The 27,874-nt window shown below is 42.8% G+C and overlaps 4 protein-coding genes across 7 annotated transcripts in view; 2 read left to right on the top strand and 2 right to left on the bottom strand.

Moving 5' to 3' along the window:
- Positions 1-83: 83 nt before the first annotated feature.
- On the bottom strand, positions 84-24,989 carry LOC131101383 (CCN family member 4-like). The gene is made up of 7 exons (XM_058046454.1): positions 24,754-24,989; positions 20,380-20,499; positions 3,893-4,172; positions 2,812-3,100; positions 2,023-2,277; positions 648-841; positions 84-574 (listed from the first exon to the last, which is right to left on the bottom strand). The coding sequence occupies exons 3-7, from the start codon at positions 3,938-3,940 to the stop codon at positions 275-277; spliced, it is 1,086 nt and encodes a 361-aa protein (XP_057902437.1). The 5' UTR covers positions 3,941-4,172; positions 20,380-20,499; positions 24,754-24,989; the 3' UTR covers positions 84-274.
- Positions 11,888-13,843, top strand: LOC131101384 (src-like-adapter). The gene is made up of 7 exons (XM_058046455.1): positions 11,888-12,137; positions 12,202-12,301; positions 12,396-12,482; positions 12,556-12,659; positions 12,841-12,972; positions 13,155-13,275; positions 13,358-13,843. Exons 1-7 carry the CDS (start codon positions 12,065-12,067, stop codon positions 13,557-13,559), a joined length of 819 nt encoding a protein of 272 aa, XP_057902438.1. The 5' UTR covers positions 11,888-12,064; the 3' UTR covers positions 13,560-13,843.
- LOC131101385 (protein Abitram-like) lies at positions 22,876-26,535 on the top strand. Of its 3 annotated transcripts, none has more exons than XM_058046458.1 (6): positions 22,876-23,036; positions 25,349-25,400; positions 25,494-25,623; positions 25,690-25,766; positions 25,848-25,917; positions 25,982-26,535. In XM_058046458.1, exons 2-6 carry the CDS (start codon positions 25,351-25,353, stop codon positions 26,123-26,125), a joined length of 471 nt encoding a protein of 156 aa, XP_057902441.1. In that variant the 5' UTR covers positions 22,876-23,036; positions 25,349-25,350; the 3' UTR covers positions 26,126-26,535. The 3 variants fall into 3 exon arrangements, with proteins under 3 accessions (XP_057902441.1, XP_057902440.1, XP_057902439.1); XM_058046457.1 differs by lacking the exon at positions 22,876-23,036 and adding an exon at positions 24,814-25,165; XM_058046456.1 differs by lacking the exon at positions 22,876-23,036 and adding an exon at positions 24,821-25,176 and having other exon boundaries at positions 25,982-26,534.
- The window catches only part of LOC131101381 (alpha-catulin-like), a 44,398-nt gene continuing 43,041 nt past the window's right edge, over positions 26,518-27,874 (bottom strand). For both annotated transcript variants that reach the window (XM_058046451.1, XM_058046450.1), the window contains exon 19: positions 26,518-27,791. In XM_058046451.1, the coding sequence (XP_057902434.1) occupies positions 27,603-27,791 (189 nt within the window). In that variant the 3' untranslated portion in view covers positions 26,518-27,602. The remainder of the gene's footprint in view (positions 27,792-27,874) is intronic.

Below are 27,874 nucleotides of genomic sequence, written 5' to 3' on the forward strand. Positions count from 1 at the left end.
CATTTTCATAAAAACAATTGAAAAGAATATTCCACAAATGTATTGGTATCATAAATATATATTTAAAAAAAACACTCTTAAGATACAGAAAAAAACAGTTTTAAATATATAGAATATATATTTTGGAGGGTTATTTCCAAGTCCTGTAAAGGGTAAAAAAAAAAAAGAGTAAGGACACTTAGCATTTAGTCTTGATAAGTCCACGTGGAACCGGCTAAAGGAAAAAGGTGCAGAAGAGGAAAGGACGCACGGAGTAGAAGAATGAGGTCAGGGGTCAATTGACGACCTCCGGGTAGCCGTAGTAACTCTCCAGCTCGGCAAAGATGTCGTTGGGGTTCCTGCAGCTGAGGTTGCAGAAGCAGGCCTGCACCCACATCATCTTCCAGGTGAGGGCCGAGCCGTCGGGGCACAGGAAGTCCACGTCCACCGTCTTGGACTTGTAGGGGATGCAGCAGCGCTCGTCCGTGCACACGCCGCAGAACTTGGGCCGGTACCGCTTCCTGCTGGTGCAGCCCGAGATGGTCAGGTTGGACGGCTGCTCCTGGCGGTAGATGTTCAAGCACTTCTTGCCGGGCTGCACGGACACACCGCCGGTACGTTTTTTTTATACCACGCTTAACGACGGACGCGTTCCTGATGGGTCCTACCTTGATGTGCTTGACGATGTCCACCTCACACGGCCTCAGGTTGCATAGCCGCGACTCCTTGACCGGCTCGCAGCGCTCGTTGGCGTTGGAGACCCTCAGCGACAGGCCGCGCCCGCACGTCTTGGAGCAGGGGCTCCACGAGGTGGTCTGGCTCACGCAGTTCTTGTGCCAGCCGCTCAGCTCAGCCGGGGCGGCTTTGGAGACAGAGAAGAGGAACGCATGACTCCATATACAGTAGATCAAGGTTGATTGAAAGGTTGAAAGGTTGATAAAATAAAATAAAATAAAATAAAATAAAATAAAATAAAATAAAATAAAATAAAATAAAATAAAATAAAATAAAATAAAATAAAATAAAATAAAATAAAATAAAATAAAATAAAATAAAATAAAATAAAATAAAATAAAATAAAATAAAATAAAATAAAATAAAATAAAATAAAATAAAATAAAATAAAATAAAATAAAATAAAATAAAATAAAATAAAATAAAATAAAATAAAATAAAATAAAATAAAATAAAATAAAATAAAATAAAATAAAATAAAATAAAATAAAATAAAATAAAATAAAATAAAATAAAATAAAATAAAATAAAATAAAATAAAATAAAATAAAATAAAATAAAATAAAATAAAATAAAATAAAATAAAATAAAATAAAATAAAATAAAATAAAATAAAATAAAATAAAATAAAATAAAATAAAATAAAATAAAATAAAATAAAATAAAATAAAATAAAATAAAATAAAATAAAATAAAATAAAATAAAATAAAATAAAATAAAATAAAATAAAATAAAATAAAATAAAATAAAATAAAATAAAATAAAATAAAATAAAATAAAATAAAATAAAATAAAATAAAATAAAATAAAATAAAATAAAATAAAATTAAATTAAATTAAATTAAATTAAATTAAATTAAATTAAATTTAACAAAAAGAGTGAAGTCATAATATATAAGAGAAAGTTTTCGATGATAACATAAAATTGGAAATTAATTTAATTAAAAATGGAAATTAATTTCATTAAAAAAACAATGAATAAAGTTGTCATTTCTGGAAAATTCTGTTGCAGAAAAATAATGAATAACAATATTGTTACCATATTAAAGTCAAAACATTATGAGAATAAAGTAATCGTTACAAATAGATCGTTGACTTGAAAAAACTTGAAAAGGTTGGGGGAAAACTACTGTCATGCTACGAGAATAAAGTCAAAATATTAGGAGAAAAAGTAGTATTCTAATGAAAAAAAACATTTTTTTAAAATTAATTTTTTACGTATGTTTAAAAATACAGTAAAAACAAATAAATATTGTTATGAGAAAATGAAGAACATTTAGAGGAAGAAAGCTGAAATAGCGTCCTACCTTCCACGGCGTGCCGCGGCGCCGTCTTGCGCCCCCTCCTGGGCTCGTCGCAGATCCACTGCTCGCAGCACCGGCCGCGTACCTTGACCCGGCGCGGGCTCTGGCACCAGACGCGAGGGGGCCGGGACTCGGTGCAGAGCGGCACGCAGCCGATGGCGCCGTTGACGCAAACGCACTGGTACTTGCAGCTGGGCTGGAAGCTCTGGCCGTTGCGGTAGATGACGCCGTCGTGCTCGCAACCCGTGCCCACCATGTCTGGACGCGGGAGGGGGGAGGGGGGGGGGGTCAGTGTCAGCAGATAACACCAAACTTCCCACAACATGAAATCATCAAGTTTGTACATCACTATGGGTGATATTGCTGCAGTTCACTTTTGAGCCACAGGAGGGTGCTCGTTCGCTTTCCATTATCCACATTCCCAAACGCTATATATATGTTTTTATTTTGATTTATTTATTTGAAAATGTTCACCTTATTTCTTCAAAATGTATTTGCATGTATAAGCAGTCAAATACATAGACGTATGCATCATCATCATCATCATCATCATCATATGACTGACACTTGTGGGCATGCAGACCTCCGCCAAGGCTAAAGAAATGTTGTTTATTTCGCCGGCTAGTTTGTTGGTGAACTGGCAGCCATGACACTTTGGTGTGAAACAGTTTGGTCACCGCCGCTCGAGAAATGTGGTCATTTTGTAAACACGCAGCAGCAACAACAACAGTTCTTTCCTTGGCGGAGGTCAGTCAAAGTGTGTGAAGGTCATTTTGGCGGAGCAACACTTACATGCACACACTCCTTTTTCGTACCTCGGCTTGTCCGAGCTGTAGTCGCAGTACAGGCCCTTGTGGTGGTCGCACGTGTCCGCCTCGTTGCACGCCTCGCCCACCTGCCGGGCGCAGGCCTTGCAGCAGTCGCAGCCGTCCGTCAGGAGGCTAACGCCCGGCGGGCAGGCGGGGGGCCGAGCGGGACACTGGCAGGGCCACTTGCAGTACTGGGTGCGGTTGTACGGCTCCACCGACGGGGGCGGGGCCGTGGAGGCCGGCGCCATGGCAGTGGAATTCTGGGAGATGGCCTGCGGAGAGGAAGCGGGGAAATATGAAGCGCGTCACCGCGTTTATGATGAATGATGATTATTAATTATCAGGCGTTCTTAGAATAATGAATGCTGAGAGACGCTGCTGTCTATTAAAACATTTTTTCATGTTAATGCATGACAGCAATGCATCACAGCATATCATAGCAATCCAAGCTCCACGAGTCAATGTGCTCGGAACGTCACGGCGCCAGGCCGGTTCCTTATGAGGCGTTAAGAAGATGCAATCTGCTGTACAAGCTCCACCCACAGACAGTCCCGTTATAATGTGTTCAAAAAGACATGTTGTTCTTTTTGTCAGGAATTAAAATGACATAATGTCCTAAATGATACATGAGAAGTAGAAAAAATGCCTTAAAGTAGTTTGGCGCAGCTGCTAATAAAACAAGGTGAGAAGCGGCGAAGAGCGTCATGTCCGTGCATGTCTGACCCGCGGCTTCCTGTCGCCCTCTGGTCACATCCCATGATGGATGTGCTCGGGCACGGCGCTCCGACGTCTCCTTGGGGCAGCAATAAAGAGCTAAACGTCTGACTTTTTTAGTGCTGATTTTATTTTTGATATGACATTTTGCTTCTTGCTTATTATCACTGTTAGCCATTAGAGACGCAGTACAAAGGACTGCCACTTGGGGTCGCCAAAGATGACCTTAAAAGACACAGCCTGCTGCTAATAATACAGCAGTCATAGTTTCCCATCATATACACAGTATTACACATATTATTTGACATTTCTGAGTATAAGTTACTGCATGAATAGAAACGTCGTCCAACCTGTCGAATCCCGACTGCAGTGAGAATCCACAAGAGGAGCCAACTCATCCCTGGTGAGCAGCCTCACGTGCGACAAGTCATCTGCTCCTCACATCCTCCGCATCGTCCTCCGCCGCCTGGCTGCAGCATCTCAGTCTGAGGCGACGACCTGTTCAGAGTCCACGATGACGTGGGCCCGCAAGGACACGCCCCTTCTGCTCCACTTTCACCGTGGCAGCTCCTCCTCCTGTCAGGCTGGCCTGTCCCTGCTCCTCCCATCCTGGCTCGCCTCCTCCAGGACCTGAAAGTCCAGTTCAAAGCTTCTTCACAAAGGCCGCACGTGATGGCTTTGAAAACATTCTCTTGATTTAAACTTTAAACTAAAAGAAAAAAAATACACATGTAAGCCATTTTGTCCTCTGCAATTAGCTAACATGGCGAGTGGCCGCTATGCTCCACAGGGAAAATGTGTTTTTGGTTCATTTTGGCTCGTTATAAGTCGGAATTTTGGCACTGAAAGGCAGAATACGAGAAAATAAATGCTTCTATGACATCATTTGAAGGTCATGATCCGACAGGTCCTTCCATCCTCTGAGAGAAAGATGAATAATTTGCCCAGCAATAGCGCTGCACACGTGGACAACAACAATAAATGATGTCACCCACATCCAAGTCGAGGCTGCTATTCCCCGACGTCTCAGTTCCGCTGTCTTTGGACCGCTCCGGTCTCACATCCGCCAGACTTCTGGATGGAATTATCCTCAATGCTAATATGCTAACTCTGTGAATAAAGTTGTCCAAACACGGACGCACACGGAACAACCTTTAAGCCATCCACGCAAACCCATATAGCATAAGAACTTATGCTAATGCTACATGCTAAGGTGCCAAATAATCCAGTACCTTTTACACTGAAGGAAATGAAGAATATGAGCAGACTATTTTGGTCTCTAAAACGGAAAATCCCCTCATTAAAGCCCCAAATTCAAAACTCCGTGACGGGAATGTTTGCGCTTCAAAGTCGAGCGGAGTCGGGAACATTAAGGAACGGCCAGAGGAGCCTGCAAGGGTGCCACATTCAAGGAAAGACTTCAGAACGGGGGAACTATTGATTTTGACTATTAATACAGAGCGACCCACTTCCTTTTGGGGCAGTAATGATTGAGCCCTGTGAATTCTGCCTAGCGACAGTCAGGAAAAAGAATGCCAACACTAAATGTAAGTAGCAGTTTGGAAAAAGACAAATCAGGCAGTAAAAAAAAAAAAGTACCAGGGTGTTTTCTCGTCTAACGTCTTCCACATTTCCTGGCATTTTTGGCTTCATTGTTTGATTCTTGGGATTTCAGAGTAGACGTAAGCTCACGCGAGTCCTCTGTGCTTCAGCTGCCTTGCTTATTTGAACGTATGTACAGACCGGTCCGCTAATTATAGACACTTTATATAGCTGCGGTCGACAGCTCACGAACACACACACACACACACACACACACACACACACACACACACACACACACACACACACACACACACAAAAAGAAAAGCATCTAGCAGCACTGGCCAGAGAAAGAATGCTCCAGCCTGGCGTGAACCCCCACAGCAGCTCAACACTGGGTCAGCTATGCAATGGTCAAAGATGGGCCGGCTATGAACAAGTCATTACTGAATCGGGACTCGCGGCTACTCATCTCCGTTAACTTGTTCACACACTCACCCCGGCTACTGCTAGCTGAAATGTATTAATAAAAATGTCTGACTTATGGGTTGACGAAGGCTCAAGTTTTAGTGACTCACGGGTGCTCGACAAAGACTCAAGTTTCCCTCACTGACAGGTTGAGAAAGATTCGAGTTTCACTGATTCCAGAGTATTCGAAGAGGATTGGAGTTTCACTGACTCATGGGTACTTGACAAAGACTCCAGTTACACCGACTCATGGGTTGACACAGACTCTGGTTTCACTGAGCTCAGTAAAATTCAGTTCCACTGACTCACAGAGACAAAGACAATAGCGTCACTGACTCGCAAGTATTCAACAAAGACTCAATTTACACTGACTCATCGGTGCTGAACAAAGAATCCAATTTCGCTAACTCACCCAAAGACTCACCCCAAAGACTGCAGCTTCACTGACTCACAATTGCTTGACAAAGATTCGAGTCTCACTGACTTACGTGAGCACAATGAAGGCTCACGGGCACTCCAAAAAGACTCAGGATTTGACAAAGACACAAGTTTGAGTGATTCACAAGTCCTTGACGTAGACGAGAGTTTCACCAACTCACGAGTATTCAATGAAGACTCGAGTTTCACCGACTCACGAGTATTCAATGAAGACTCGAGTTTCACCAACTCACAAGTATTCAATGAAGACTCGAGTTTCACTGACTTATGAGTATTCAATGAAGACTCGAGTTTCACTGACTTATGAGTATTCAATGAAGACTCGAGTTTCACCAACTCACGAGTATTCAATGAAGACTCGAGTTTCACCGACTCACGAGTATTCAATGAAGACTCGAGTTTCACCGACTCACAGGTATTCAATGAAGACTCGAGTTTCACCGACTCACGAGTATTCAATGAAGACTCGAGTTTCACCAACTCACAAGTATTCAATGAAGACTCGAGTTTCACTGACTTATGAGTATTCAATGAAGACTCGAGTTTCACTGACTTATGAGTATTCAATGAAGACTCGAGTTTCACCAACTCACGAGTATTCAATGAAGACTCGAGTTTCACCGACTCACGAGTATTCAATGAAGACTCGAGTTTCACCGACTCACAGGTATTCAATGAAGACTCGAGTTTCACCGACTCACAGGTATTCAATGAAGACTCGAGTTTCACCGACTCACAGGTATTCAATGAAGACTCGAGTTTCACCGACTCACGAGTATTCAATGAAGACTCGAGTTTCACCGACTCACGAGTATTCAATGAAGACTCGAGTTTCATTGACTCACAGGTACTTGACAAAAACTGAACCAATATGTGTCAAATGAATGTTAGCATCCGTCATTTTCTGTCTAACTCCAAAAGCCTCATTTAAATCCTGGTATTTACATCTAAACGAAGAAGATTCCAATCCCTTAAAGCATGTCGATGCGTGAAGACGTCGCACCGGTGACGGGGGCCCACACATGCCTGTCTCCATATCTGATCAAGGACTCAGAGAGCAGGCTCGGTGCTTCTCGGCGTACTAAACAAACACCGACGTTCCTTCGAGCAGGAAACAAACACTTTCTCAGTCTGTCTGGGATATAAATGGCTGACTTTTTGAGGTCTTGATTGTGCGAGCTCCGCCTACTGTAGGAATGCTTTGTCTTTGGAGTGTTTATCTTGGCTGGCTCGCCGTCAACCCACGCCTACCACTTCTGGGGTCATCATGTGTGCTTTCTAGCGTGTTGCTTTAGATGGTCTCATAAATCACAGCAATTCATAGTTGGAAGACAGATAGTCCCCCTAGTGGCTGAGAAGAGCGCTAGTCATTAGCGGCTTCTCAAGATGATGCGTCCGGAGATGAACACCAAAGGTCAATGGGAAGGTGAGAGTCGTAGTGAAGTTGGAAAGTGGATTTAGTCAACCCATGATGCCGTGAAACTAGTCTTAGTCAACCCTTGATGCCGTGAAACTAGTCTTAGTCAACCCATGATGCCGTGAAACTAGTCTTAGTCAACCCATGATGCAGTGAATCTAGTCTTAGTCAACCCATGAAACTAGTCTTTGTCAACCCATGATGCAGTGAAACTAGTCCTAGTCAACCCATGATGCAGTGAACTAGTCTTTGTTAACCCATGATGCCGTGAAACTAGTCTTTGTCAACCCTTGATGCCGTGAACTAGTCTTTGTTAACCCTTGATGCCGTGAAACTAGTCTTTGTCAACCCATGATGCCGTGAATCTAGTCTTTGTCAACCCATGAAACTAGTCTTTGTCAACCCATAATGCCGTGAAACTAGTCTTTGTCAACCCATGATGCAGTAAATCTAGTCTTTGTCAACCCATGATGCAGTGAAACTAGTCTTTGTCAACCCATGATGCCGTGAATCTAGTCTTTGTCAACCCATGAAACTAGTCTTTGTCAACCCATAATGCCGTGAAACTAGTCTTTGTCAACCCATGATGCCGTAAAACTAGTCTTTGTCAACCCATGATGCAGTGAAACTAGTCTTTGTCAACCGATGATGCCGTGAATCTAGTCTTTGTCAACCCATGAAACTAGTCTTTGTCAACCCATAATGCCGTGAAACTAGTCTTTGTCAACCCATGATGCAGTGAATCTAGTCTTTGTCAACCCATGATGCAATGGAACTAGTCTTTGTCAACCCATGAAACTAGTCTTTGTCAACCCATGATGTCGTAAAACTAGTCTTAGTCAACCCATGATGCAGTGAATCTAGTCTTAGTCAACCCATGATGCAGTGAAACTAGTCTTTGTCAACCCATGATGCAGTGAATCTAGTCTTAGTCAAACCATGATGCAGTGAAACTAGTCTTTGTCAACCCATGATGCAATGGAACTAGTCTTTGTCAACCCATGAAACTAGTCTTAGGCAACCCATGATGCCATGAAACTAGTCTTAGTCAACCCATGATGCCGTGAAACTAGTCTTTGTCAACCCATGATGCAGTGAAACTAGTCTTTGTCAACCCTTGATGCAGTGAAACTAGTCTTTGTCAACCCATGATGCAGTGAAACTAGTCTTTGTCAACCCATGATGCAGTGAAACTAGTCTTAGTCAACCCATAATGCCGTAAAACTAGTCTTTGTCAACCCATGATGCAGTGAACTAGTCTTTGTCAACCCATGATGCCGTGAAACTAGTCTTTGTCAACCCATGATGCAGTGAATCTAGTCTTTGTCAACCCATGATGCAGTGAAACTAGTCTTAGTCAACCCATGATGCAGTGAATCTAGTCTTTGTCAACCCATGATGCCGTGAATCTAGTCTTAGTCAACCCATGATGCAGTGCAACTAGTCTTAGTCAACCCATAATGCCGTGAAATTAGTCTTTGTCAACCCATGAAACTAGTCTTTGTCTACCCATGATGCCGTGAAACTAGTCTGTCAGTGAAGGTCAATCAAATACTTGTGAGTGAGTGCGTCTAAAGTCTTTGCCAGTCTGTGAGTCACTGAAACTGAGTCCTTGTCAACAGAATTTGACATAAACTGGGTTTGACGGTATTTCCTTTGCCGGGATTGGAAAGGGTCCGGCAGAATCCGGGTACAAATGAGGCAGTTCTGTGTTTGCAAACACAAAGAGTAGCTCTGCCTGGCTTGGGATGACAGAGTGGAGAAATGCTGGCATTCCAGTGCGGAATGCTCCCGAGAAGGAGTCAAAAGATCCTCGTGGAAGTGCCAGCGGGACAGCAGGGAATCTGACAAGCAGCCAGTGGAAACGGACGCCTGGAATGAAGCCTTCCCTTCATTACGTAACAGATTGGCTTCAGCGGACCTGCGGTAGGTGCATCACGGGGGTAAGCCGGGGACTACCGAGCCCTCGCTCTCTGATGGCTTTAACATCACTCCAGAATGACGCTTCTGTGGTGAGGATGAGATGTTATCAGATGTGGCTCTGAGGCTTTACTGGCTTCCAAAAGAGGCGTGGCGGACTCGCCCTGGTCCTCCACAGGTGCACAGTGAAAACGCACGTCGTGAAAATAGCTGGCTGGCGTGTAATGAGTGGGTAATAGATGATGACACAGCGATAAATGCTCCATCCCCATCTGGATGGCTGAAGGGAGCTCATTATGGGCTTGGCAGGGGCCCGGTTGGCAAGGTAACCCGTCGTTACCCGGCCCGGGTTGTAAAGGCTGGCATTATCCCTGCCTTGAGGGATAAAACGCACAGGTGGGGCCTCGCATCGAGGAAGACTTTCACTCTTTGGCAACATGAGTGGACTCTACCGCATCATGTCTCATCTATCCTGCACTAACCTCAGCAGCTAACGGCGGCATTACGGCGGCAACACCACGCCGTGTGCCGGGTGACGGCGGACGTGGTTCCTGATGTCATGCGCATGAGTAACGCTTTCCGTCGCAAAGCCGACAAAACCAGCCGTTTCCTTATTTTTCTACTGGACTTAATGCCTCACGTCTTGGATTTCAATTAACATTTTTTACGTAACGTATTTTGGACACATTTCTGGGATCTTCCATATAAAATGTATTTTTTGTTAATATTTTTGGATTTCTGGAACAAATAAACTGGATTTTCATTATTTATTTAAAAATTGCCTCAGTTTTCATACATTGCGGTTTTCAATTGCCCTTCGGGAAGAAAATGAATGATGAAAACCGAGGTTCCATCAACTAAACAGATTAATTAGATTGACATAATTTATGGGAAAATTTGCTTTGTTTTTTGCCCAACTTTTGTTGCAGTAAATTGTAGTCAAATACCTAATTGAACAACTTTTTTTCCATCTGCCTTTCAAACTTTTGGGACAAATGAATGCCGGAAACCGAGGTACACTTAATTTCACATTATTTTTTCGCATTATTTCCTAGTTTCTATAATTATTCATTCATTAATTCATTTTCTACCGCTTTTCCTCACGAGGGTCGCGGGGGTGCTGGAGCCTATCCCAGCTGTCTTCGGACGTAAGGCGGGGTACACCCTGGACTGGTCGCCAGCCAATCACAGGGCACATATAGACAAACAACCATTCACACTCACATTCATACCTATGGACAATTTGGAGTGGCTAATTAACCTAGCATGTTTTTGGAATGTGGGAGGAAACCGGAGTACCCGGAGAAAACCCACGCATGCACGGGGAGAACATGCAAACTCCACACAGAGATGGTTGAGGGTGGGATTGAACCCTGATCTCCTAGCTGTGAGGTGGTCTACCCCTAGACCACCGTGCCGCCCGTTTCTATAATTATTCTCTATAAAATGTGATATTGTTAATATTTTGGGTGTCTACAACAGATGTGTTACATTTGTATTATTTCCCATGGGGAAAAAATGGCTTCAATTTCTGTACGATTTGGTTTTCATTGACCACAAAACCCTAAAGATTCAATGTTTCCAGGGTACTTGGCAGCAACAGGAACACCAAAGAGGTCACGACAAACAGCAGCAACGTCCATGTAGCGTAACATATCATCAGCATACAACAAAAGCACGGCATGTCTCCGTCTTTTGTGGTTTTTCCAGATCCAGTGAGGTCAGGCTGACTTATCCGCAGTCCCAGTCAGCGGCACTAACGACTAGTTAGCACGTGCGGTGCGTAAGGGGCGAAAAAGAACATTTGGGGAGAAAAAACCAGCACATCAGACCTATGGGCTCAGAGAAAAAAAAAGCTGGCGCATCTTTCCAGTTGGTAATTTAGTAATTTTAGACGCAGGGTGTGGAAGTGCGCCACAGAGGGAAAGCATCTGCCGTTATGAACCGCTTCCAAACCTTTCACCTTCTTTAAAATTGGTCATGACTTCCCCAACGTGCACTATAACAACCAACATCAATCAAGTTCTGAAGGTTCTGTAAGCCACCGGGAAGCCCCTGACAGCTAAATATTAGCTTTGAAGGAGATTTAACATCTGCAAGCACCTGCTGGAGAGACAGCTGTTAGGAGCACTTTGTGGATGAAGATGTCTATCCCCTAAAGACGCAGATGAATAGTAAATCTGGAGCGCTATTCACGCTGTCCACGGACTACTAGGGGTACAACGGTAACCAGTAAAGGCATTTTGGAGAAAGAGGCCTAAAGTCCTGGGGAAGACACTTGCTGACGGTGATGAGTTTGTACCAGGAAGATGTCACAGAGGATTATTACTGTTGACGTCTTGAGATGGTCCCTCACTTTCTTTTTATATCGAGGTTGGGAGGCATTTAATCATGAAGTCGCTCATGAAAAGATGAAGTAGTCCAGAGTTTAGAAATGGATTTGAAGGTTCAGGTTGTTTTCAAGAAGTATGTTTTCTTGAGCTGAGCCAAACGGCGGCGGCTGGTCCTCTTCCTCATTTTGCGACAGGAAGTGTGTTGTCAGTCCCATGCAGACTCTTGACAAGTCATTACTCTTCTAGACGTCAGACATGAAAACACCGTGGTCGGTTTTACATGTCCCAGGACTACTGATGTCAACGTGTTTGGCTTGTACATGGCGAATTAAGTGAGATCAGCGACGAGCGTTAACCAGCCTGCCGTCACATCAGGCCGATCCCGAGCGTGGTCCGCGTGGAGGATGGGCAACGTGATGCGAAGCATGGGCAGCCGCCACAAAGACCACACAAGAGACCCCGGCGGCCCCCAGGAAGGTGAGACCTCAAAGAGCAAAACTGGACGTCCCGTTTGATGCTACGTCAACTGTCTGGTGTCTAGGGGCAGAGGACAACGTGGCGGTAGTACTCGCCGACTATCCGCCTCCAGAAGTCAGCGAGCCCATCTTCAAGATGGGGGAGAAGCTCAGCATCATCTCGCAGTACGGCCATCTACGTATCTGAATCTTTGGTCATGCTCTTGAGCAGAGAACCGCAGAGGCTCATGATTGTTCTTCACTTTTGGTTGGCGCTCAGGGACGCCTACTTGTGGAAGGTGGGTTCCCTCCAGACAGGGAAGGAGAGCTACATCCCCAATAGCCTCGTGGCCAAAGTGTACCACGGGTAGGTACCCCTACAAATCCACCTCGCACAAAGACGGAGTCCATGGCGACTGATTTAAGAACCGATCCATCAGCTGGCTGTTCGAGGGGGTGACGAGGTGTGATGCTGAGAAGCTGCTTCTTCTACCCGGCAACAGGGTGGGCTCCTTTCTGGTGCGGGAGAACGCCACAGAGAGAGGTGAGGAACGTGACCTGAACTTCTTATCCGTCTGACATCCTTTCATGACTCAGTAAAGTCTGCAGTGACTAAGCGTGTGAAGACGTTCGCAGGACGGCCAACTTCTGCTTTCCTTTTTAAACCCGCCACAACTTCCTCTAAATAACTCCCCCATTGTAAGCTCCTATGACTCTGTCTTCAGGTAAGTACGTGCTCTCGGTCAAGCACAACGCCATCAAGCACTATCGCATCTCCAGGCTGGACAACAACTGGTACTACATCTCGCCTCGCCTCACCTTCCAGTGCCTGGAGCACATGATCAACCACTACTCCGGTGAGGGACGTGGCTAACAGTAGAAATGTTTCTTATCAGTGGCTGACTGCGTTGTCTGGCACTGGGTCAAACAGGAAGTGTGCATTTTTCCATGCAGACCACACATACACCGACCTAAGTGGCGGGACTTATTTCCGTTGATGTTTTCTAAACTCGACGGCCACTTTTGCTTCATTTTAAAGACACCGCGGACGGCATGTGCTGCGTCTTGACCTCTCCGTGTTTGTCCAACCCGACGACTCCACCAGCAGGCGAGCCGCCAGTCGTCATGAGGTGCCACTTTGACTGGAATAAAATAGACAGGCGAGCTGGAAACAAACACAACCACAGACACCGCCGTCTCTTTTGGAACACCGCTCATTATGTTTAACGTCTTCCCGACCAGGATGCAGCTGACCAGCACGGGCGACCACCACAACAACATGGTGAGCTACGGCGTCAGGAATAGCATGGCCGACTACCTGTCCTTTTCCGGATATCACCAGGAAGCCCAACGCGTGAAGGGGGAAAACAGGAAGAGGAAGAGCAAATCTGTTTACACATTGCCCAAAAACGGCCTGGCCAACATTGACTATGATGACCTCTAGAGTCCGATGAAAAGACTTCTCCTACACTAGCTGCTGGTTTTATACTTTAGCCTAAAGCCTGGTTTAAGCCACCAGTGTACGTTAGCCAGGCTTGCTTTAGCCCAGGGGTGGGCAAACCTTTTGACTCGCGGGCCGCATTAATTTAACAAAATTGACGGGGGGGATTATGTAGTATTTTACACGTAACAGTCCATTTTTACACCTATATTTTTACATATATTTTACATGTAAAAGTGTCATGCAATCTGCTATATGTGCACTTTGAAATCATTTATTTCATGTAAAGTGTGTTTCTCAATGTATTATTATTATTATTATTATTATTATTATTATTATTGTTATTTTTATTAGAATTATTATTATTAGTTATAGTAATGTTATTATATTATTATTATTTTGTTATAATAATAATATGACTACCATTATTATATTAATATTATTAACAACAATATTAATATAATAGTAGTATTATTATCATTATTTGTATTACTATTATTGTGCTTGTGCTCCTTTTTCCAGGAGTATTTTGTAATATTACTACCATTATTATATTAATATTATTAACATCAATATTAATATAATAGTAGTATTATTATCATTATTGACAACATTATTATTATTATTATTATTATTATTATTATTATTATTATTATGTGCATGTGTCCCTTTTTACAGGAGCATTTTGTAACAGACCACATCAAATAACTAAATTGATAAAGCAGCTACCTCAACCATCAAAAAATTGGCCCAAGCCATGATGCCAGGTTGTATGTTGAGTACAAATGAAATATTTGGAAAAAACAGGCGGGCCATATTGAAACACTTGGCGGGCCGGATGTGGCCCCCGGGCCGTAGTTTGCCCACCCCTGCTTTAGCCTCTCTGACCACGACCCAGCATCCTTCATCAACAACATTCATTCACTTTGATAGACCGGTGTGACTTACATCACATAGTAAGTCTATGCAGCCAAAGCTGCCCCATCAAGTACATACGTATAGTACATACTGTATGTTCTGTACTGTGCAGCTCTTGCACCATTCAAAAACAGAACTGTGTTGGTCTTATTGTACGTTATTTCAGATTCAGTGATGAAAATCCTTTGTCGGCTATTTCCAAGTGTTGAATTTTCCCTCTGATCGCTGGCCTAGAAATTCTTTTAAGATGACAAACGGAGCTGTAAATATTTATCACCGCTGCAGCAGAACAGAAGAGGGTTAGGAACCAAATGCGTCTTTTGCACTTCCTATACACATTATGACCACAAAACTAAGTGGACACGTCCAAATAAAGACGGCTGACGAGTGGTCGAGTATGATAAGCTGAGTGTGGCTGAGAATGTAAACACGAATGGGGGGGAGTGGAAAGATGAGTCATTAGCGTTCAAACCAGAGACATCTCTTCGTTTAAAATGTCTCCATCGCTCATGGATGTGACATTTCTGGGAGTGAAGGTTCACTTTCTGGTGGAAAAGATAAAATGAAAGAAGGAGACAAGCACAGGTATCTACTCGGATGGTCTGGGAGAGTTCAGACTCCCTGCAAGACCTGTGAAACACTGTCATCGATAACAACTTCCTGCATCTGGCAGAATTGCATCACCACGATTAGTGGAAGAAGAATCGTGTGCAGACAAATCTATAATTAGCATAATTATTTTTGGATTATTTCCCACACGTAGTAAAGCAATAATTCTGTCTGTTTTGTGGTGTCTTTCAATTATTTTCCAGAGATGTGGACTCGAGTTAAATTTGATTGACTTTTGCGTCTAATTAACGACATCATCATTTATGTGTCCCCATTCCCAGTATCCAACTAACACGATCGTTATGTCATTTCTAGCAAGACAACATCTTTTCCCGTTTCATGCCCCTCGCTGACTGCAGCTATTGGCGTCCAATCAGCTTTAAGAACAAACAGCAAAGGTGTGACTTACATATAGCCACATATATAATACCGGAAGTGAGGGTTCCTATGGTCGGTCTACGTGCAAAAAAAAAGAGTTGTTGTTGTTCCAGTCATAGACTGGTCCTTTGTCATGTCAAACTAACTCTATAAGCGCTTTATTCAGGTCGCAAGATGAACTTCGTATGTCTTTGTGCGTCATCCGTATGTCCAACGTGTGTTTTTTGTACGCTTTGTTGGTGTCATGTTTGGGCAAAATGTTAATTTTTTTCGTAAGTAGCACATGTGTGTTGTGCACCACACGTTTACCCCACATAAGTCATTCTTGCGGCTAAAGGACGTTCCCGTATTTCATACATCGTCAATGAGATTTGGGGAAATACAAAACTTTTGTATTTTTTGTCATTTTCTGTGCCGTCTTACTTTATATAAAAAAATAAAACAATTCAAAATGCATTTATAGTGTGTGTCTGATTGAAGTCTTAAAATGACATTGTTTTCTGTGAGACACAAACATTTCAAAGCTTATGACTTGGGAATTGACTTGACTTGGCTCCAGACTTATGACTTCAGTTATGTCCTACAGGAAAAATGGATTTGATTTTTCTCAGACCTTTTGGAATGACCAATAAACACAAGGCACCACTGTACATGTGAAAAAGGAGGGGGTGAATATCCAGCATTTTTATCCTATATCGCCATATATCCGAAAACTTATCTTTTACAATCTCATTAGTTAGCTAGCTAGCTGCGAGAGCAGACAAGCTCAGCGTTTTGTTCTCAATTAAAAGACCAAATAATGCCTGGGGGAGTGGGGGGAGGAGGGGGGGGGGGCGCCACGCACGAGTGCACCGGTGAGCGTATGTATATGCCGAGTCAGCAGAAAGCTGTAGGCGCTTTTCCACTGTCGTGTGCTTTTTTCTACATGTTCAAACCCGGCGATGGCAGCACTCGTGTAGCTAAATGAGGTCACCGCCTCCACACATTGCTGCATGAATACGTCCCTTTGTAAAGGCAGCTGTGCTGCGTTATATATACTGCATATGCTACTTTGTCCTTATCCTGCTCTGTGCTGATTGGACGCACTCAGACCACACACACATAAACACAAACATACACGTCGCTGTGAACATTTTCGGCACTTTTGACCACACCCGAGGCTGTGTTCTGTATTTTTAGAGCAATATAGAATCTATCGTAGAGTCAGGCGACTTGGGGAGTCCTCACCGCAACTACAGTAAATGTACGCCGTCATTTGTACTGTAAAGTACTTCAAAGTTCAAGACCACCATTTCTCCTTCTTGACCAGGTTGGAGACTGCTAGTACGCTGTCCTCCGTGCCAATCATCACACGAGGAGCAAACAAAGGCTTCCAGAAGAGCAGAGCAGCAGAGACGCATCAAAACTAACAAGAAGCCAGAAAAAACCTAATACGCATCCGCTCAGCACGCGTACTTACTTTGGACGTACGTGAGATAGACACAAACAACCAAGAAGGTCCTGTTGGGATGTATTAACATAACAATCAGGGCCACACACGGAAATGATAACACTCAGTAGTTTGTAGTCTATAAAAACCAAGTTGGGACGAAAATGGCCGCACTGTAGTTGGTGCAGGTGTGTTGGTCTAATGTTGGTCTAAAGTTGGTGTAATGTTGGTCTTAAGTTGGTCTAAGGTCGCTCTAAAATCGGTCTAATGTTGGTCTAAACTCAGTGTAATGTTGGTCTAATGTTGGTCTAGAGTTGGTCTAGTGTTGGTCTAGTGTTGGTCTAGTGTTGGTCTAGTGTTGGTCTAGTGTTGGTCTAATGTTGGTCTAATGTTGGTCTAGTGTTGGTCTAGTGTTGGTCTAGTGTTGGTCTAGTGTTGGTCTAGTGTTGGTCTAGTGTTGGTCTAGTGTTGGTCTAGTGTTGGTCTAGTGTTGGTCTAATATTGGTCTAATGTTGGTCGAAAGTTGGTCTAGTGTTGGTCTAGTGTTGGTCTAGTGTTGGTCTAGTGTTGGTCTAATGTTGGTCTAATGTTGGTCTAATGTTGGTCGAAAGTTGGTCGAAAGTTGGTCGAAAGTTGGTCTAGTGTTGGTCTAGTGTTGGTCTAATGTTGGTCTAATGTTGGTCTAATGTTGGTTGAAAGTTGGTCTAAAGATGGTCTAATGTTGGTCTAGTGTTGGTCTAATGTTGGTCTAGAGTTGGTCTAGTGTTGGTCTAGTGTTGGTCTAGTGTTGGTCTAGTGTTGGTCTAGTGTTGGTCTAATGTTGGTCTAATGTTGGTCTAGTGTTGGTCTAGTGTTGGTCTAGTGTTGGTCTAGTGTTGGTCTAGTGTTGGTCTAGTGTTGGTCTAGTGTTGGTCTAGTGTTGGTCTAGTGTTGGTCTAATGTTGGTCGAAAGTTGGTCTAGTGTTGGTCTAGTGTTGGTCTAGTGTTGGTCTAGTGTTGGTCTAGTGTTGGTCTAGTGTTGGTCTAATGTTGGTCTAATGTTGGTCGAAAGTTGGTCGAAAGTTGGTCGAAAGTTGGTCTAGTGTTGGTCTAGTGTTGGTCTAATGTTGGTCTAATGTTGGTCTAATGTTGGTTGAAAGTTGGTCTAGTGTTGGTCTAGTGTTGGTCTAGTGTTGGTCTAGTGTTGGTCTAGTGTTGGTCTAGTGTTGGTCTAATGTTGGTCTAATGTTGGTCGAAAGTTGGTCGAAAGTTGGTCGAAAGTTGGTCTAGTGTTGGTCTAGTGTTGGTCTAGTGTTGGTCTAGTGTTGGTCTAGTGTTGGTCTAGTGTTGGTCTAGTGTTGGTCTAGTGTTGGTCTAGTGTTGGTCTAGTGTTGGTCTAATGTTGGTCTAATGTTGGTCTAATGTTGGTCTAATGTTAGTCTAATGTTAGTCTAATGTTGGTCTAATGTTGGTCTAATGTTGGTCTAATGTTGGTCTAATGTTGGTCTAATGTTGGTCTAATGTTGGTCTAATGTTGGTCTAATGTTGGTCTAATGTTAGTCTAATGTTAGTCTAATGTTAGTCTAATGTTAGTCTAATGTTGGTCTAATGTTAGTCTAATGTTAGTCTAATGTTAGTCTAATGTTGCGTCTCCTGCTTTCCAGCCTCAGGGATGAGAGAAAAGGACAAAGCGGAGGAAATGAACAGCAATTCTCTACACCGAGTTCTTCTAATCTCCTCACTTCCTCCCTCACAGCTGTCCAAACGTCTGACTTCCCCGCCACGATGGATGCAACTTCTCTTGTTTGCTTTTAGTCCACGGCGCATTTTCAACTTTTGGATAATTAGAAACGATCACATGGTAGCACTCGTGTACACTTTTCTGCCGCAGTATATTTACTTTCCCCTCAGGGGTCATATGAAGCAAGACTTACAGGAAGTGTGTGTTCACCTGGTGTTCACCTCCATTTAGAAAGTAAAGGAAGTCCTCGCCCTGAATTTGAGGCAGACCGCTTCCTTCTGCGTCGATTAAAAATAAAATATTTCTTGAAAATGCATGCAAATGATACAACTCTCAAGAGCGGTGCCCAAATACCATGAAAAAGAATTGTGCAATCATGCGGGCTTCCATTGGTCACGGACATTTCATTACATTTCCATGATGCACAATCATGCTAAATAAATACTGTACTGTAGAGGAGGGAGTCTGGGGGCAATACAAAGAGAGACAACAACAACAACAACAGCATATATAACTGTAATAACTGTTGTTACTGTTATAACTGTAATAACTACAGTACAGTAAACCTCTGATATATCGGACTCGGATATATCGGAAATTGGCTCACAACGGACAGATAAAAAAGAACCCATTTTTCTGTAATGCATTTCCAATAAAAATTCATTGCATATATCGGATTTTTTATAACGGATTTCGCCTATTTGGGACAAAATCTCCAGTCCCGTTCCAATGCATTTCCATGAAATTTCCCTGGCATATATCGGATGGCCGCATCGTGGCGCTCCGATTGGCCGAATGGTGACAGGCCGCTATACGACGTCGTTTGCAGCGTTTGCAGCGTTGCCTGCGCGTCCAGGTACATTGGAAACATAGTCAAGGAAGTGCCTTTTTATAACGGATAAAATCCCATTTACGCATATACCGGATATAAATCCCATATATGCGTAAAACGGACATTTTCCGGTATACGCATATAACGGATTTCACTTATATCGGACAAAACCAGTGGGAACAATTGAATCCGATATATCCGAGGTTTACTGTATAATCTTATTAGAAAATCACCATCACTGTAATAAAAGCTGTATATTGAACTGAACTTTACAATAATATAATTATATTATACATTTATTACATTATACATACTTATTATTATTATTATAGTATACACACAATAAGTATTATATCCTATTTTCAATGACTTCATATTTATGTCTTTTTTGGTGTTAAGTAATGTGACAAGATCCCATAATGGGCCGTAATGTCGCTAATAAAGGAGCCATTTAGCACCTTATTAGCAAGTCCGACAGCATGAGGTCAGACTTATAAAAAAAACAAACATTTTCACGTGGAAAGTCTGGAAGGCGGGACGTTCTGGAATGTCTCCAGTTGAGTTCCCGCCCAGCAGGTCTTCTTCCATTTCCACATCAGGTGCCATGTCATACGGCAAAGTGTTAAAGAAGCTGGCTGCTGACGTTGTGTTTATTTCTGTTTATGAAGCCTCCATGGTGCGCCACAGTTACATTTTTACCGCGGCCAAAGGAGCGGGAAAGGCTCCAAAGGCGTACGGAAATGGAGCTTTAATGACGGCGCGGGATGCTGCCAAGGCGCCATGATGAAGCTGTGATGTGGATCTCTGAAATGCTGCCTATGCTGGAGCTCCCCACAGGGCTGCGATCTAGCTGTGGTGCTGGATATTTCAATGTGTTTTGTCTTGCGTCTAACTATCATTTATACATTTGGTGTGTCAGGCTGTAAGCTTTAAATACCTGGATAAAAACGCACACTGCATCCTCCCTGGCCGGGTTCTTTCCACTGCTCTTGGCTTCCGTTCAAGCTTCCCTGGAGCGGACAGATGTGGAGGAATTCATCACCCAGGTCTTGAAGGTCTAGGATATAAAATATGAAAGACAGGCTAGGTGATGAACGAGGTGGATGACATCAAGACAGGAAATAACTTCACTTTTGAATATTCCGGGAACAAGAACAATGTTCAATATCCCGTTAGCTCCAAGTAGCTGCCGCTAACAAGTAATACACAAATCAGGAATAAAGCTAACGAGCGGCATTGTGCAAAACTTTGGAGGAGGTCACCGCTAAGTGCATGTAGCGCTTCATTAAGAAATGTGTCACCATCATAAAGACGATTTACGCCCACTCGTATGCTAGCACGCACTTTTCTCACAGCCGGAGGGATCAGCGACTCTGGCAGAGTCGGCAGACAAGCTTCCCAATGATTGATTACATCTCCTTTTGGCACGTCCATTAGACCTGAGTACGTTCATAAAAATAATAATAATAATAATAAGCGGAATGTTTTTAAAGCTCACAAGCCCAAAGCTAGCTCTCGCCCTTTGCAAAAAGCACATTGGACAAGTCCTGGTGTGCGCCTCGTGTTTTAGGACTTTATCACCGCATTCCAGGACATTTGATATGGGAGTTCTCCACAATTTCATCTGTTATGAAATGCGGCACACGTTGCTATCAGGCCACACCAGTGCAGCTAATTATTATAACTTAGATTTTTTAGGCTTTCAAGTTAGTGGTTAGAGCGCCACCTGCACACATCAACCTGTAAATTCACTTTTTTTTAACCCTAAAATAAGGGGCAAATTCATTTTCAAAAATTCCAGTTTCAAAAGTTTGGAGAACCCGTCTCATGCAATAAACCAAAGTGCCTCCAAACCTTTGACTGGTGGATCAGGATGGCATTCTCATACAACAACATGAGAAAGTGTCTCCAGGTTGCTGTTCTCATATATCAACATGAAAGTGTCGACAAAATGTTGATTTTTGACATCATCGTGATGCGTTCAAGTTCAAAAATCCAAAGTTTGGAGACACTATCTCATACGATAACACAACAAAGTGTCTCTAAACTTTTGTCTGGCAGTGCGGTCCCAGTCAGACGTACGGGAAGCTGCCCAAGACTGTTCCCGATTAGCCAAAACAACAACAAAACTCTCACAGTAGTTTTTCCTCAATTTGCCATTGTTGTTGTCATTGCGCCTTTTCCAGGAAACAACTTTCTTCCACTAAGGAAGACACTTTCTCATACAATAACATGACAAAGTGTCCCCAAACGTTTGAGGGGGGGTGCAGTCACAGTTAGACCTATATTAAGACTGGTCCCTATTAGCTAAAAAAAACCTTCTTGCTGTAGTTTTCCTCAATTTGCCATTGTTGTTATTGCGCCTTTTCCAGGAAACGACTTTCTTCAGGCTTCATCTTAGCGAAAATGACCGTTTAGGGCAGGGGTGGGCAAACCTTTTGACTCGCGGGCCGCATTGATGTAACAAAATTTCCGGGGGGGGGGGGCAGACTATATATTTTACACGTAACAGTCCACCTGGTATTATTGTATCTGTAAAATTGTCATGCAATCTGCTATTATTATTTATTATTTTATATTTATATTTAAATATTTTAAAAATAATAAAATATAATAATAATTAAAATAAAATTAAAATAATAATTATTATATTATTATTATAAAATAAAAATGATTATAAAATATTATTATTATTATTATTATATTATTATAAAATAAATAAAATATGCAAATATAACAATATTATTATATATAATTAATATAATAATTAGCATTAATATAATAAATATAATAATCATAATAGTTATAATAATAATATAATAATTATTGTTTTAATTTTTATTATTATTATGTGCTTGTGTCTCTTTTTTCAGGAGCACTTTGTAAACAACAGACCATGTCAAACAACGAAATTGATACAACCATCAAAAGGTTGGCTCAGGCCATGATGCCAGGTTGTATGTTGAGTTTAAATGAAATACTTTGGAAAGATTGGGCGGGCCGTATTCAAACACTTGGCGGGCCGGATGTGGCCCCCGGGCCGTAGTTTGCCCACCCCTGGTTTAGGGGGATCGAATGCCACCTGTAAAAGTGATTTTTACACTTTTAGAAATTTGGAAGTTATAATAACAGAATGTTATTTTATCACAAAGTCCGCCTTTTCCAGGAATTGCTTTCTTCAGGCCTCCGTTCATCAAAAATGGCCTTTGTTGGGCTACAGCGCCACTTGTTGACTTGGCATGCACGTGGCAATGTATGCAAACGGGTTAAACCATTCCTGCAGTCCGCCTTTTCTGGGAAATTGACTTGACAGCTGACTACAAAGGTTTTAAAGTTGGTGGTTAGAGCCCCCCCCCCCCCCCCACTTGACAGCATGCAAATGTGTTTTAAATGTATTTTTTAACAACCACTGAGGGAGGAGGGGGGGGTGTAAACGACAAACAGACCTTTTCCGTCACTTTGTTGTGCCTTCCCCATGACTCCCCGGGACTCTAGTGGACTACGACGAGCTAAGATGGCGAGCTGGATGAGCTCCGTGTCGGGCGGAGCGTGCCAAAGAGGAAGCTGGCTGTGGTGCTTGGAGCTGACGTGGAGGTGTGTGAGTGTGTGTGTGTGTGTGTGTGTGTGCACGTGTGTGTTCACAAGCAGTAGCTTGTGCAGCTGCAGACACTCCAGAGATGACGGCCCCGCCAGTGAACACCCCCCCACCCCGACATGGAGACCCTTAGGGAGTCGCTGGAGCGTTCCAACAATAAGTAGTAAAATGCAGGGAATGTACACAGACTGACAGATACAAATAGACAGCAGCAGACTGATAAACACATGCAGAACTTGCAGGAAAAAAAGCAAAAACAGGAAAACTCATGAGGTTGTTCCACAAATAACAATCTCCAGTAATGTGGGATCTTTTATGGGTTCCTGGTAAGTGTTTGGACCTCTTCCAGGTTGAAAAAGGAACAGCCATGTTGTAAAAGCTGTAAACGCCCTGTGGTAAGAGGACAATGACGGACAAAAACATATTCCTTTTTATCGCTTATTCATATTTGTGCATGAATTACAATGTATCCTAAAATCCTCGCAGGGCTGTCTGTGTTCCTGCCGACTGTCCCTGTCCTTTTTCTGCTGGGCGGTGCAGAATTCTGCCTAGCAACAAGTGGCTAGTGTTAGATATTATTTTTACACCGACACATTCAGTGAATTTTCAGTCTAAAAGTTTCTCATGGAAGGCCTCATGGACACACTCACATAGCAAGAGTTGCACAACACATACATATGACTGGGCCATGCTAGCGATAGGCTAAAATAATGAAATACTTTGCCGTTTTGATGTGAAAATATTTCCGTGTGGATAGCCACTTCATTTTCACTCTCAAAATATTGCTCTTATGGATCATTGACTACTTTTTCCAATCATTCACTCCAAAGAACCAGGAAAAAAGGCTAAAGGTGCAGCCATGTTGTTGCTAGCTGTCATTCATTTTCTTTTTTGTTGTCATTGTTGCCGAAAGAGTGACTCAGATGACCATGCACTTTGATTAAAAAGTGTGCGGTTACATCAGCGTTACTCTTCTCAGGCTGATGCAAGTTTCCCCTTTTGGTTCTGATCTATCATCTGCAGCCTTCCCCGAGAGAGTCATGGAAAAAGTCAGCAAAATCGCTCCTGACAGCAAAACTTTCCGTCCCGGCGGTGGCGCGCAGACAAGCCGATACACGGAAAAGTCATTTTACACTCGCTCTCTCTTTGTCTTAATTATGGAGACTTAAGATGAAATCATCATTACTCAGCCTGTCTGGTGTGCCTGTGTGTGTGGGGGGGGTATCCATAATCCTTAGACATGCTCCCTCCAAATTCTAGTTATGATTGCTGTCATTGATGGGGGCCAAACATTGTGGGGGACAAACTTAGTTTTAATACATTTTAGCACTGAAGTTGTGGACATTTGGAGTTGTTATGGTTGTCGTGGAGTTGTCTGGTTTTTGCTGCCACCTAGTGAACAGCGTGAGCAACTGTTCGGTGTGGGGGTATTGAAAGTAAAAACGTTTACCTAAATGATCTCCGTTTTGTGGAACAAAACACTGAAACAACCACTTTTATGTCCTTTACGTCCATCTCTTTATATATATATATTATTATATCTCTTTTATAGCTTTATAGCGCTGTAAGGCAACAAACACGTTAGCACAGCTAGCTAGGAACAAATTATTACTTCCCAAATCATTTGTAACGACGCGTCAAAGTTTATATTAGTTAAACTTCATGTGAAGTTAGTTAAACTTCATGTGAAGTTTAACTATATTAATATGTGCTTACCTGCTCAGGTAGGGCAAAGACGACAACCTTTCCACAGATTCCACTTCCGTTTAGCTGTCGTTTGGCTTCCTGAGTCAAAACATAATGAACATGTTAACAACTTATATACATTTATTACGCGTATTATTTTTTAAGACAACAGTATAACAGTACAGTACTTTAACAGTAAATAACAATATATTTGCTAATTGAGTGTAGCTAAGCATAACCGGAAACATTTGCACACGCGCACATCACACGGCTTTCTGTTAAGGGCGGACCATTTTGTGTTACACCGTTTGTCGTCCGACAAGAAAACGTACGTGTTTATCGAGACACCGGCTGTTCCGATAATACTTTTAATGGACGTCGAGGACCAGATTGATGCCGAAAGGACAGCACCTTCGGTGATTGATCGTTACTACACACGATGGTACAAAGCTGGTAAATATGCTTTCAACGACACTGAAAAGAAATGCCGCTTCCGTTAGCCTAGCTTAGCCTAGCCTGTCATAAGCAAGAGCACGAGACCCCTGTTTAGGCAACTATAAGGAGAAGAAGAATAAATGAATGTTTTCCAAGTGCATGTATTTATTATATGTATTTTCTTATGTAGATATGAAGGGTAACCCATGTGAGGATCACTGCATTCTTCAGCATTCAAACAGGTAAGACAGTAACAGACTGTGGGTTTGTATGCACGGTATTGATTATTAATATAACATGATTTAAGATGCATTAATACACTTTCTCTGTTTTAGGATATGTGTTATCACCTTAGCCGAGACTCACCCTCTCCTTCAGAAAGGGCGAACCATCAAGAAAATCAATTATCAAATCAGTAATGGCTGCAGCCGCTTGAACAACAAAGTGTCGGGCAAGTCCAAGCGGGTACATTTCACACAAAATGTGCTGATTTATCCTCCACATGTTTCACCATTTTTTGGTCTACTCCAGGGAGGCCAGTTTCTTACAGAATTTGCCCCTCTGTGTCGTATCACGTGCACGGATGAAGCAGAGTTCACCATCTACAGGTGAGCACTCTGGAGCGCAAAGTGGCGGCGGTGTGCACGAGCGCTGCAGTTCATTAAGTAAACTTTGTGTCATCTTGGCAGCTGCATTCGGGGTCGTCTGCTGGAGGTCAACGAGAACATCCTAGAAACACCTGCTCTCTTGCAAGAAAAGGTAAACGGGACATATTTGAAACACGTCCCGTGTCACTAACTCTAACTTGCGTATGCGTGCACAGCCGTCCACGGACGGCTACATCGCCGTCATTCTGCCCAAATTCGAGGAGAGCAAGAGCATCACCGAGAGCCTGTTGAGCAGAGATGACTTCGAGAAGCTAGTCGCTGGAAGAGACGGCGCGCAAGAGACGGCAAAGGTCTCCTGACGAAGACTTTCTTCAAACTTTTTGTGGTTTGTGGAAGTGATGCACTGTGCCTTCCGATTATTAGATGCACCTCTTGAATCGGGACACGAGCTAGCGTGGTCCACTACAGGGAAAAAAGATAACTCCGCCTATATATTCATCATGGTGCTTGTGCTAAAATGCACTGCGTCACACGGTCAGCTGGTTCTAACACAAAGGTCATGTTAGAAAAGCATGATAATAAACATAAAATATATTTTTAATGATACAATTTTTGCAATAGGCCTAATTATGTTCTTAGATTAGATTGTACATAGAGAAAAACTTTTTTTTATAATTTTTCGTTTGAAACTGAAAAATCATGGCTATTAGATATTGCACTTTCTTGTAATATGTTAAAAAACAAAGACACATTTAATAAAAAATATTGTTTATTCATCATGTCATTTTTTTTTAATTATCTCCTTTTGTCAAAAGAATAGATGGTCCAAAAACTAGATCTATGATTTCTTCACATCTCTCCTACCTCTCACTACATTACCCAGCATCCTTAGCTGCTGTCACGTGTAAAAAGCATGTACCTCCTTGACAACTCAAGTACCCTCACACGCTCATCAGTATGTCGCACAATAATCTTTTCCAGTACACTCAACATGGTTTGATAATGCTCATAAATCATTCATTAATGACACCTTTAGTATGATAAAATATGATTATTTGGCAAGTAAGTCTTTCTTTAGCCCCGATATAGTATGGCACATAGTAAAGCAAACTGGGACAAACAGACGCAGAACAAGTGTACGAGTGTTAGCACACCGACATGGGGGTCCGGAACACAAGCTGGCATCATGCACGCACTCTTTTAGGGTTTAGCTCAGGGGTGGGCAAACTTTTTGATTCGTGGGCCGTGTTGAGTTAACAAAATTGTCCGGGGGGGGGGGGGGGGGGGGGCCAGAATATATATTTCACACACATTATTTTACGCTTATAATTCTAACAGTCCACATTTGAATTTTATAGTTATAAGTCAGTTATATGTTCTCAATTCCCTTTTTTTCAGGAGCACTTTAAACATCAAACATCAACAATTTGCCAAATTGAATTTTACATAAAAAAAAAAAGACAACCGACTTGCAAGTCATGTTGCCAGCTTGTATGTTAAAGGAATAATACTGGCGGGCCGGATTCAAACGCTTGGCGGGCCGCATGTGGCCCCCGGGCCGCAGTTTGCCCACCCCTGGTTTAGCTGGTGTGCAGCAACATCTTCACCACATTGTACACAAAAGACACAAAACAACACGAAAGCATGGCAGACGCCACCAGGCGGCGCTCGGAGTCTCCATGAATCCACAACGCTCAGGTTGGAGGATTATTTTTTTTTTGGCAGATTGTCGCCTCCCAGTGGACAGAACTGGGCGCGCAGGTTAGAAGCTACCTGGAAGAGGTAGCCTGAAGGGTGGGGGGGGGGGAAGAGGAGCAGGCCCAAGCAGGCTGGTTCTTAGTTGCTCTCCAGCAGGTTGAGGCTGGCCATCTGCTGCTCGAAGGGTTTGACACCAAAGTCGCCGTCGTTGTTGTTGTTGTTGAGGACGCGGTCGCGGTCGCGGTCGCCATCTTGGATGGGCGTGGAGGCATCCTGGCGCTCTCGCCAGTCCTGCGGCGAGCCCAGACTGCTCCTCTCGGACTTGTACTGCACCAGGAAGACCAAGATGTCAACATTTCAGATCATCAACATTTTGTACTCAGTTTTCACTCGTCCGAACGTTATTGTTA

Source organism: Doryrhamphus excisus, chromosome 14 (genome assembly GCF_030265055.1).
Source record: "Doryrhamphus excisus isolate RoL2022-K1 chromosome 14, RoL_Dexc_1.0, whole genome shotgun sequence".
Taxonomy (NCBI): domain Eukaryota; kingdom Metazoa; phylum Chordata; class Actinopteri; order Syngnathiformes; family Syngnathidae; genus Doryrhamphus; species Doryrhamphus excisus.

Coding starts and splice junctions, on each gene's coding strand:
- LOC131101385 (XM_058046456.1), top strand. CDS start 25,095: ATGGACGTCGAGGACCAGATTGATGCCGAAAGGACAGCACCTTCGGTG. Junction 25,624..25,689: donor TGTCGGGCAAGTCCAAGCGG/GTACATTTCACA, acceptor GGTCTACTCCAG/GGAGGCCAGTTTCTTACAGA. Junction 25,767..25,847: donor GCAGAGTTCACCATCTACAG/GTGAGCACTCTG, acceptor TCATCTTGGCAG/CTGCATTCGGGGTCGTCTGC.
- LOC131101383 (XM_058046454.1), bottom strand. CDS start 3,940: ATGAGTTGGCTCCTCTTGTGGATTCTCACTGCAGTCGGGATTCGACAG. Junction 2,278..2,811: donor CGAAAAAGGAGTGTGTGCAT/GTAAGTGTTGCT, acceptor TCCCGCGTCCAG/ACATGGTGGGCACGGGTTGC. Junction 842..2,022: donor GCCGCGGCACGCCGTGGAAG/GTAGGACGCTAT, acceptor CTGTCTCCAAAG/CCGCCCCGGCTGAGCTGAGC.
- LOC131101384 (XM_058046455.1), top strand. CDS start 12,065: ATGGGCAACGTGATGCGAAGCATGGGCAGCCGCCACAAAGACCACACA. Junction 12,302..12,395: donor AAGCTCAGCATCATCTCGCA/GTACGGCCATCT, acceptor GTTGGCGCTCAG/GGACGCCTACTTGTGGAAGG. Junction 13,276..13,357: donor GACTGGAATAAAATAGACAG/GCGAGCTGGAAA, acceptor CTTCCCGACCAG/GATGCAGCTGACCAGCACGG.